Raw genomic sequence first — 11,876 nt, forward strand, 5'->3', positions numbered from 1 at the left:
TTCTACGAGTTTTCTGTATTTCTTTCTGCCAGGATGTCTTACCTAAAACAATGCGGTCATCTGTTTGGAGAGCACCAGGGAGAGAGAGCTGGATTAATTCCTGTCCCTGTGTGCAGTGTAAACAGCCTTTTGCCTGTCTTTTGTCATTAATGATCATGCTGTGGATGTAGCCAGTGCATTGTAAGCCAATCTGTCAAGGCAAATAAACAATTCACCTTGTTAAAATTCCCTAAATCTTGCATTAATAAAACCAAAGCAACCCCCTGAACACTCAAGAGATGTCTTCCTCCATACTACAGTGATGGATGATATGTCTAAAGAGCCTGGAAATTAAGTAGTTCAGGTCATTAAAAGTGTCCCACACTTCTTATTGATTTAATTTATTTTAAAAAGGTAGGGGTGGAGATAAGGATGTTGCCTCCTCCCCCATTTTTTTTTTTTTTTAAATTTTAATCTGAAGGCTACCACCTATGAAAGTAGTTAAAACTACTCCTGGAGCAAATCGTTCCATACTTATCACGACATTAAGTTTTATTATTCAGATGCTGTATGTTGTTCCTGTTAGACGGACATCTAGAACAATCTCGGTAGTCCTTGCACCCTGTGTCACAGCAAAAACATCTAGAACTTCTTGGGCTACTGAAGCGATCATGTCTGCATATTCAGAAACCCCCTTGGGTAGGTAGGATTTGAGGTAGATGTCAAACAATTTGGAAGAAATGAATTGAAATGTAGGAAATCATCTCTGTGGGCAGAGTGCCTCTTCCTCTTCCGTCCTTTGTTTTCTCAAGCTTTTGTTTTTCTGCGTGCATAATTAGGGAAAGAATATTACATCTGAGATGAAGGAGAGGGGAGGAGATGAATGCGTCAATGGGAGGGAAAGCATTTGGAGAGTGGTGCTGCATTTTAACTCTATCACTGTACTCTGCATTGTTTGAGGTGTGTGTGAGTGTGTGTGTGTGTGTGTGTGTGTGTGTGTGTGTGCGCGCGCGCGCTTGCTTATTTCTTTATCCCATACTCTACCGAGCCCACCACCCTATTCACTGCCGTGTCCCAGCACCTGCTGTAACAAGTATCCCGAGTTAATGAGTAGAGTAGAATTCCCCGTCACTTTTCTGTCCCCCTCCCCCTATTCCTTAAGATCTTTCTGGTACAGTGGGTTCTGTGAGGGATGCTGACAGCCCAGGCACCTTAACTTTCCAGATGGTCTGTCTCTTGGACCTGAACAGCAGGAGAATTGGGCACTGCAAGGCACAGGCAGGCCTGGCAGCCCATGTGCCCCAATCCATGTATATGGTCTGAAATGAGTAGCAGGATTCCGAGAAACAGGGTGACTCACTATGGAAATGATGCTAAGCCCAAGATGCACAGAAGCACTTATAATTTGACCTGAGTGTTTTATTTGTTCTGTGTCTTCTGCACTAGTTATGGCTAGTCCTAAGATGCTGTCAGATAATATTTCTAATTTTTATTAATCTCTAGATAATAATGTACTTATTGGGGTGGGAGGAAATCACCCATGATATGTTATTCAAGTAGACCTTTAAGAACAGTTATATTGTGAAGTATGGACACTCCTGACTTTAGTCCCAACACTGTGGGGGCTGAGTCAACAGGACTGCTGTGAATTCAGGGCCAACCTGGGCTAGATAGTAGACCTTCCTTTCAAAAGACAAGCAAATGAGCCATTAAGTATTCTTTGGTGCTTTTCCCTCACTGTCCTTAGTGCGGGGAGAGGAGCAGGTATCAAATGTGTATTCTGTTGACACATGTTGGCAGAGTCTTTTAAAAATGCATAAATATGAAAATGCACTCATAGCCTCCATCAGATTTCTCCTCTACATTGCATAATTTGGTTCTCAGCTGACACGTTTCTGCCATTATGCCAGCTCTTTAGCAAAGCTGTTTAAGTGGAAGAATTTTATAGATTTTTTTTCAATATATACCCTGATTTACACTTTAGCGGTAAAGTTGTCACTGACCCTTTAAGTGGATCTGTCCAGATGGCAATAAATGTCAACTGATCCTAGTACAGAAACAGGTGATAACTAAAGAGTTAGACTAAATCTTCCAGATGGAAAAACTGCAGTATTTCCTAAGAGGGGTGACGTATTATGGAAACATAAATGCTTTATCATTCATAAGCAAAATTAATTTGTAGATTAGCAGTGTTACTGATATGCCCAGGGCTGGACCGTTCAGGCTGGACCAGAGTCTGTGTAAGGGCGGGGACTTCCCCAGTGCACTTGTGTAAGGGCAGGGACTTCCCCAGTGCACTGTCCACTAGTGAGCAACTCAAGATAGGAGACATCTCTGTATATGTACCCAGAAGCAGTGGATAAAGTGTGGTATAGCATGTGCGCCCGTCAGCCCGAATCCATGATGGGTGGCACAGGGACCGCTCAGTTGTGAGGAATGTTGCTGGTGAGGACTTTGATGGACAGTTGTGACTTTTTGATAGCGTTCCTTTGATTGATGGCCTAACTGACTTGCCTCTCGTTTCCTAATTCTGTTTTCTGCTTTTGCAGGCCGTCATTTTGGAAAATGAAGAGCTCCCCAAACTCTTCCTTGATTTCCTCAATGTAAGACACTTGCCCTCTCTACCAAAGGCAGAAAGTTGTGGGTAAGAACCTCTATTTACCTTGTGGGTGTGGGACTTCAGTTACTCTTCAGTAACGGCTAATTCCAACAAATACCTCAGAGTCAGGCCACAGGGCAAGCTGGCCACACCTAAGCTCTTAGTTGAGGTGTCATTCCCTCATCCCTCTGCTCATAGTGAGAGGAACCCCTCCCAAGTCTTCATCTCCATCCTGCAGCAGGTAGTCCCAGCAAACCCATGCTTAAGCATAAGGACTCACCTCTTAAATAATGGTGTCACAGACGGTCATTATGAGTCCAGACAGTATGATCAAGGACAGTCTCTTGGCTTGTGCCAAGTGTACATATTCATATGGCTTTTTAAAGATAATACTTTTATTATTTAAGCGTATGCATGGGCCTGTGTGTGTGCCAAGTATGTGGAGCGAGACCTTGGAAATCAGAAGAGGACATCAGATCCACCAGAGCTAGAGTTGCAAGCGCTTGTGAGCTGCCCGACATGGGTGGGGACCCATGGTCCTCTGGAAGAGTAGCAGGTGGTCTTACCCACTGAGCTGAGCCATCTCTCCAGGCCCCATATTTTATAGTTTTAAAGCTCTAGATGACTGTAGACTCAATACCCCTCATCTGGTTGTTAGTCAGAGGCACAGTATTTAAATGCCTTTCCCAAGCCTTACAAGTGGCAGAACTTAGGCTTTCTTGGGAGTGAGGGAGGGGGGCTGCTTTCTTCTCTGACTGGCACTTCTCCCTGCGGCTGTATGTAGCCCCCAGTCCCTGTTAACCATGGAACCTGAGGCATAATATCTCAGCAGCTGGAGAAAGATCTTCTAAAGTATATGACCTGCAGCAAGCCAGGCTGAGCTAGGCTCTGAAAACAGTCAGCAACACTGCTGCCCAGTCAGTCAGGACACAAAAAAGTAAGGCAAATGCTGAAGGTTGAGGGCTTTGCCAATTCCCCATGTGTGTCCAGTCCTTTCCTGAGGCCAGGCTAACCCTGAGCTGTCTGTGAATGCAGGGCTGTAGACACCTGTCACCACTCCTCATCAGAACTGTTGACTCAAGGCCACTTGTTCCTCACCCCGTAGTCTGGTAACCCCATACACTCTAGGTAATCTATGTGGCCAGTGTGGCCTGTCCCAACCTGTGTATCCGTGTTTCCTGGTTCACAGACACTCTTGAATTTTACATGGAGACATTAACAAGAACAGTGAAAATGGGGTCTTTTTACTTCTGTTTCAATCCCCAAATAGTAAAAAGCTGTACAATTTTTAAATGATCTTAAGGAAAATTGAAGTCCCGAGATCTTCCAGGCTGATGATTCCTTAGGATGAGTCATCAGCTGTGCCTGGCACAGTACAAGCTCTCAATTTTTCTGTCTGTTTCCCTTAGTGCTAAGGATACTCTCTTTTGCTTTGTTGGTATAAATATTGGCCCAACTTATTTGGTCTTTTTCTTTTCTCTTCTTTTCTTTTTAATAAAAATTTCAGATCTTTTGATGAGACTGAATCTGAAGAGTCAAGGTAAGAACTGTTATAGTCAGCCAGGAGCTGCAGAGGTCAACAGTAGAGCAGCAGGTTGTTGTGTGTAAACTACCCACAGTGTGGGCGTTTAAAGTCATGTTTCTCTTGAAAACCTTTGTTGGATGTTGGGTTTAAGATGTTCAATATCGGATAGTGATTTTCAGGATTAATTGCTTATAATCAGGAATGAAAAGTGTTAAGGACACCACATAGTGTCACGCAGTAAGAATACTGTTTTACAGCCAGGTGTGGTGGTGCTTGCCTTTAATCCCAGCACTCGGGAGGCAGAGGCAGGCAGATCGCTCTGAGTTGGAGGCCAGCCTGGTCTACAAAGTGAGTCCAGGACAGCTAAGGCTACCCAGAGAAACCTTGTCTCAATAAATAAATAAATAAATAAATAAATAAATAAATAAATAAATAAAAATAAATAAAAATAATAAAAGAATACTGTTTTACTTATGATCAAACTGCAGTTTTTGGAAAGTACTTTCTAGCTGTGGTATTTACTGCAAAGATGAGTGTCTGTCTCATATCCCAGAGAGAAGTCCCGGGAAGGCAAGCTCAGCGCCCATGATTTCTCTCCGTGTGTTTGCTGTTATTTACCCACACTGGTAGATGCAGAGACCTGAAGACGTCCCACACAGCAGTTTGATCCCCTCAAAGCTAGTTTGTAGTGTTTTCTGTTTACCATCGTCCCCTGATGCTGACATGCCTGTTTCTGACCTTTCCAGCAAGCTGTCCCACCAGCCGGTGCTGCTGTTCCTCGGGGATCCATACGTCTTGCCTGCAGCCAGCGGTAATCAAACTTGTCATCTGCTACAGCTCTTTACTGATCTGCCCCTGCACCACATAAACCACGTTTGTAATACGGGTCTAACAGAGTGACATCGGTCCAGGGCTTAATCATCTGCCAATAAACCAGGGCTCTCGGTGTAAGAGACATTTAGAATTTTAATTGGGGCCGGCCTTTCAGGAGGAAATGTAATTTTTCTTTCTCTGTTCCTAGCCTATTTTGAATTAGAGAAAGAAGGGATAAAGGTATTTATTTTTTCTTTTTTGTGTGCGATGTTATTCAGACTGCTGCTTCTTTGTAATTTAGCTGTCCAGGTTCCGCCTCTAGCCCTTCTTAAAAACGCTTCTTTCCAAAAAGCTGTGCACATGCATTGCAAATATAACTGTGTTTCTCTTTAGATTTCAGTGTCTTTGATGGGAGACTATATATTTTTAAGTTGTATATTTTAAATACAACTAATTGATTTAAGTGTAAAAACAATCAATATGTTAGCATGCGTCCTTTTTCAGCTCCAGTTCCCTGGAGTCGTTCTCAAAGTGTTCTACGCAGCATTCCCAGAGGACATTTTCAGGCATTATCTCATTTAATTTGCAAGCGGCCTTATAAAATGGGTTCAGTGGGTTATATTACTGGCTAAAGGGGAGAATCCAAGCACAGGATGGCGGTGACTTGCCAGGCTCTGGTGGACCATTTGAGGCCTGAGTTTTCCTTTGCTTTTAGCAGATTGGTCTCCAACCTCTGAGAACCACAAATACCAAGCCACAGAAAAGCAAAGATAAAGGATTCATTGTTTCTGTCAACAAAACCCTCCTACGAGCTGGAGAGAGGGGACTGTTGTCCGTGGCATGGGACTTGTATTCAGATCACCCACTTACCCACCAGTAGAAGAAAGGGGGCCAGGACACAGGCATAGCTCAGCAGCAGACTCCTCGGACTCCTGCTCAGCGAGTTGCCTCAGCTGTAAGGAATACGGGTTTCATGGTGGCTTTTTGTGCATATCTTCTCAGTGAGGAAGTTGCCCCTCTTAAGAACTGCTTCCTGTGCTTAACATATTTGTATCTTAGCTGGTGGTGTACTGAAATATTATGTTTAACAAATATACCACCTAGTCTAGATTAAATAGTCATATTACCTTTTAAAAATGGCTCCACATATGATCTTTCTAGGAATTATCTTTATTCAGATAGTTCATGCACCTGTCCAAAGTTCGTGCAGCAGGGGCCAGGATGATGACTGGACAGAAAGAGCCAGGAGCTCAGTGGAAGGGGTGGGGGAGGGGAGAACCATGTGTTTTGTGCTCTTTAGATCTGACTTTTTAAGCTTATTAAGCCTTCTGGGGGGCAACGATAGGCGCCAACGTGGGAAGCAGGAAGATTAAGGCGTGTGTACTTGGTCACGTGATCGTGTGGACCAAATGAGGGAGCTCCTTTCTGAGAATAGCTGTAATTAATGGGTTTGTAATTAACAAAATGCAGAGGCCGACCCTCATGGCATTTCGTTAGAATTTTGCCACGCCTAGTTTTAGAAATCTGACTCCTTTGGTTTTAGAGAAACTTTCTCTGTATCGCACTGTGTTGTGTGATACAACTTTTTAGCAAGTGGAAATAATCTTGAGATTTGCTGACTCCTTGTTCACATTTACTCTCTTTACATTTCAGACATTCAGGCCTAAACATCCTTCTAGAAAATGCTAGCACTCACGGCTGGATAGGTGGCTTTGTTGGTAGAGAGCTTGCCACCCAAGCATAAAAATCTGAGTTCCACCCACAGAACTCACATTTAAAAATAAAAAGAGAACCAGGCATGGTGCTGCGTGCTTTGGAACTGCACTTTGGAGGCAGGTAGGAGGACCCCTGGAGCTCACTGGCCAACCAGCCAAGCTGAACCAGTGTGCTCTCAGCCACTGCCTGAAAAAACAGGGTGGACAACTCCTGAGAATGACACTGGAGGTTGACTTCTACCTTCCACATGCATACACACATATGTGTGCAAACACACACACACACACACACGTGCGCACACATGTACCAGAGAAGAAAGAACAGGCTGATAATTGATCCTTTTAACAACAAAAGTCAAGAGAATGCCCTCGGTTTTAAAGATATCTGTTTCTATTTTACATGTATGGATGTACATATACATATATACACACCGTCTGTGTGCTTGTAATGGCCCCTGAAGCAGGAGTTATAGATGCTTGTGAGGCCCCCGTGTGAGTGCTGGGAACCAATCCCAGGTCCTCTGTAAGAGTAGCAAGCGCTCTCAACCAGTTTGCCATCTTTATGCTCCAGAGAGAGCTCTCTTCACAGCCTCAAAGGCATGTGCTTTCTGGTCTTTGTCTTAATTTTTCTGAAAGATACAAAACAACTCTTTCCAAAAGCCCAGGTGTCCTCAGTGTGGATGGACATTCCAGACGATTCTCCGCTTGGTTCTCCTGGCCCCGTTATCAGCTTTAGATGTGTTGCCACATCCTCTTCCTTCAAACACTGTGTCACCCTTGGCTTCCCCCTCAAAGATGGGATGATGCTCACTGAGCTTTTCTTTAGATAATCTCCTATAGCCTGGAGCTACCCCATCTGTGCGACTAAGAGGCTGTGTTTTATCTCCAACACAGACACTTGTTCTGGTTCGCAGGAACTCTGCGGTCTGCTCCAGCTCGCCTCTCCTCACACACTCCACTTGGTTTCAGCTACTCTGCTATTCATTCTGCCCCAACACTGCCAACCCTAACCCCCAGGGCACCTGTGCTGCCCATCTGATGACCCTGCCAGCCCTGCTGACTCTACCCCAGGGGCTTTTGCCTTGTCAGTGCTAAACCCAGGACACCTGCTGCTCCCTCCTTGAAGGTTCTGGTCTGCATGCTTGGTGGGTCTGTCGTCTCCAGGGCCTCACATGGAATGTCCCAGCTTTGAAGCTTTGAATGCCTCTCTCTTCAGAGCGGCCTCCAGTCAGGTTTGATCTGTTGCTGTTGCTCGCGGTGAATGTTCATTAGATGAACAAATGCCAGTGAAAATAACAAGAAGTGTGTCCCGCGTTGTGTCCCCTCCCATCCCCTCCCAGTGGGGGACAAAGGAAAGAACAGTTTTCTGAGTAAGTCAAGCAGTCATGGACATTATATTAAGTCACGCCATGATGGAGCCTGAGGGTAACGTTTAAAGTGGACTGAAACAAGTGAGTAGGAGCTGGTGCAAAGCCAATTATCCCATCGCTGACCATTAGGCGGACAGACCCTCCAGTTAGTCACTTTTTCTCAGAGCACCCTGTGGACTTTCTTCAGTAGAAATGGATGCAGGCTATATCCTCTGGAGGGCCTCCACACTGGCTTTTCCCTGTGAGGGAACCCTTTCTCCTGGATACCCCCATATCTGGCTCCTACAGCACCTCCTTCAAATCAGTTCAAGCAACCCTTCCACCCTGAGCCTTCCCTCCCTCTCCTGTAACGCTTGCTGTTGTGTGTCCTTGCTTTGAAGCCATTGTCTGCTGTGTTAATCATGTTACAGGATTACACATCGAACATTACATGGTTTTCGTTGTTGTTTTATGGCACTTCGTTGAATCCACTTAACTTAAATATATTCATGGTATAAATTAACTGTATTTAAGTAGACTTTCAGATTTCAGATGGCAAAGGATAACAATATGCCACCTGTAATGAAATATGTTTGTTTGGGTATTTTACTGAAAAGTAATCAATGGTCCAATTTATTAATATCTGTATGAAAAATAAATTTAAATTTGGAATTAGCTAGACCATTGCTTCAAGTACACAGATATATATAGTCTATTACAGGCTTTTAAAGACCTGACCTGTAGAAAAAAGTGTGTGTGTGTGTGTGTGTGTGTGTGTGTAGCAGAAAGGCACACACTAAGAAAGCTAAGGTCACCAGCCAGAGATAACTCACTATTTGGAAGTGTAGTGGAGGGATTTGTTAAAACATTTTATTTGTGTCATTTGATTGCTTGCACCTGTCCCATGACCTGGACAGAGAGGGTAACTTCCATACATGTCCTATAACTAGATGAACAGATGGCATCTGTTAATGGCCAAGAATTTACCTCGTGCCAGGCCCAGGCCACCAACCTTTCAATAACCCGTAAGGAACTTATTGGTGTGAGTCCCACCTCACCACTGTTAAAACAGCTCAGCTGTGTCATAGAACTGGGGCATGACTGCCCAGGATGCAGAGCCATTTCAGGAACTACTCAATAAGGTAACCCTGTCAGTGTATCCAGGTACTTCCTTGACCTTGCACTTGACTAGATGCAAAGGTGTATCAAACCCAGAAGGCTCCAGACTGAGTAGACTGGCCCCTGGTTCACTCTCGCCCCTCAGCTTCTCCCACAGCCCTCTGGCTGAGTAAGACAGAGACCCGAGGAACACCTGTGGTGACTTCCGTCATTCTTCTCCTCCCTGTCCTTTCTTCTAGCCCCCTGTGTGAGGCAGTCTCACTATGAATGACATCATCTATAATCACTGAATAATTTGGGTTGCCCTTGCCCTTGAGATCCTGCCTCAGCTTTGATTCCTGAGGTGACAAGTGTGTGTCTCCCCATCCAGCTTAATCTTCGACTTCTCCCTTTTATCCACTAGTCACTTGTATTTGTCAGCTGGTCACGTCCTTCATTCCTCTAGAATTCATCCAGCTTTCTGTGTCCTGCCTCAGGAACTCCCTCTCAACTGCAGCCAGTGACCAAATCCATCTGTGTCCACCTCACACTTGCTTCAGTCTGTTCTCTGAGTGGCAATCCGTCATCTTTTCAAAATTTCATACTGTCTCACTTCACTTAAGATCCTTCAGTACGTTTCTGATAAAGCCCGTATTCCCGTGAGAGCTTCCCAAGTCTGGTGTGGTACTTTCCTCCTGAGCACCAGCCCCCTTTACTGCCTCACTTCCACTGAGGACTCTGAACCCCTGAGACTCCCTTGCCAGAGACTGTGTTGTTGCCTCATATTGCCCTGGGGCCTTCCCACCTGCTCCAATGAAGCCCAGTTCCCTTGTGCTCAACTTTACATGGTAGCTGCTGCAGAGGAAATAGATGTATGAAAAAAAGTTATTAAGGTTTTGGTTCATTTGCATAATAACTCTATTCGGGATGCTTAGCTTTCATCCAACTCCTGACCTAATTGTGTACAGAGCAAAGCTTAAAACTAAACGTCTGAACCGTGGGAAGATCAAGCTCCTGCACGGTCCATGGTACTTTAATTGCTCAACACGAGCAACTGGTGTGCCTCTGCATCTCCTTTGTGCCCTCTGCAGAAATGAGGCTGGTTTTTCAATGTGACAAGATGACTTTTTGTTAAAATGTTGCCCTTTCAAGTCAAAGAGACAGGCCCCATCGTTCCGTTCTTGGGAAACACTCCCAAAAGTGTGTGTGTGACACACACACACACACACACACACACACACACACACACACACACACACACACACACACACACACGACAGCATGGACTAAGTACCTCCGAAGGCCTCAGTACCTCCGAAGGCCTCAGTGCAAAAACCGCAGCCAACTATTCCCAGTAGAACTCTTGGAATTCCTTCAAGTGTATTGAGATTTTGTTAGAAATTGAATTGCCAGCGTAATCCATCTTCCTTGTGAGGAAACATCGAGATAAAGAGCCGAGGCCTAGCAGCATTAACCGTTAGAAGAGCAGCCCATGAGTCGATACACTACAAATCTGGCCGTGCAGTCCCGCAGCGCCTGATGGTAGCCAAAGTGGCCTCTGGCTGACAAATGGTAGCACTCCTTAGCCATGGGTAAGTAAGCCCAAGTAGTAGCCCTGACCTCTGACACCATGACCTTGATCTCTGATCTTCTTTCCTGACTGATCATGTGGACTCCAGAGAGATGTGGCTCTGACCCTTTCCATAAAACACGATTTCCTGTTGCTGATGCATGTTAAGAAAAGCATCTTTTCTTTTTTTAGATTTTCCAAATGTGGTCATCGAAGGAGTTCTTCATGGGATATTTTACTCTCATCTGCAGTCCAGGTAGAAACTGTGCCTGGCTGCAGGAAGATGAAGCGAGCGTCAACGGCAATGGCAAGAAAATCGATCTCTCTACCAAGCTAACCGAAACTCCATGACACAATAGCTCTAGCTAGCGGGAAAATTCACAGTCCTAGCTTCCTTCAGAACAGGGATATTTCTGTTAGAATGGTGCTTTTAAAATTAGAAACCGAACCAGGGTGGGGTCAGTCTAAGACCAATTGTTCGCAAAGGTGAAGGGAGATTCCAGCTCAAGAAAAGGAGGCCACGGTGGATTACTGGGAGTACCGCATGTCACAAAACAGAGCCAGCCTCTGCTTCAGTCGCACCGTGTGCTAATTGGAAATCATATCCTGGGTCACGCCGACACTGAGCAACTTCGGTGGCTTTTGTTCAGACTTTGACACACTCATCTTTACGCCAGGAGATTTTTCTCAGGGGGAGATACTCCAGAAGGCTGCGGGCACCCGCAGAGTACCCTGAAAGCCACTGTGCCCGGCTGGAACTTCAGCTAGTCTGACAATAGAATGCATTGAAGAATAGAAGGCGTTTTAGTTTCCATTACAGTGGGGTTGCCTCCCACCCACAGATCAGCTTCCAGCATCAGTGCTTGAAATGAAATGGGGTGTTGGGACAATCGATGAGAACCCTCTAGAAAGACGCTGTACCAGAAATCCATCCTCCACCATTTTTTTTTTCCTCTAGGATTAGAAAGTATGACTGCTCTTCTGAAGACCAGCTGACACCCCTGGTGAAGTCCCAGGGCCATTTCATATAGAAAGTATATGAACACTAGAATCACACTGCAAAATTTTTGTCCCCTCAAGGTCGGATATCAGTCGACAGTGGCTGCAACAGGCGCAGATCGACTTTTTGTGGCTGAGTTTCCTCAGTGGTGTACATTCATGGTGTTTTCACAGGTTTTTGTATGGTTGTTTTTACAGGCTCCTCTTCACTGACATCATGTATGGATTA

At 45.0% G+C, this 11,876-nt stretch overlaps 1 protein-coding gene across 3 annotated transcripts in view; it reads left to right on the forward strand.

Moving 5' to 3' along the window:
- Snx24 (sorting nexin 24) overlaps window positions 1-11,592 on the forward strand; it is a 136,203-nt gene extending 124,611 nt beyond the window's left edge. For 2 of the 3 annotated variants that reach the window (XM_051163161.1, XM_051163162.1), the window contains exons 4-7: window positions 2,529-2,623; window positions 4,086-4,118; window positions 4,850-4,914; window positions 5,125-5,324. In XM_051163161.1, the coding sequence (XP_051019118.1) occupies window positions 2,529-2,623; window positions 4,086-4,118; window positions 4,850-4,914; window positions 5,125-5,309 (378 nt within the window). In that variant the 3' untranslated portion in view covers window positions 5,310-5,324. Of the gene's footprint in view, window positions 1-2,528; window positions 2,624-4,085; window positions 4,119-4,849; window positions 4,915-5,124; window positions 5,325-10,840 lie in introns of those variants that run through there. The other variant, XM_051163163.1, reaches the window with a different exon arrangement.
- The last annotated feature ends 284 nt before the right edge of the window (window positions 11,593-11,876 follow it).

The sequence above is a fragment of the Acomys russatus genome, chromosome 20 (assembly GCF_903995435.1).
Source record: "Acomys russatus chromosome 20, mAcoRus1.1, whole genome shotgun sequence".
NCBI lineage: Eukaryota > Metazoa > Chordata > Mammalia > Rodentia > Muridae > Acomys > Acomys russatus.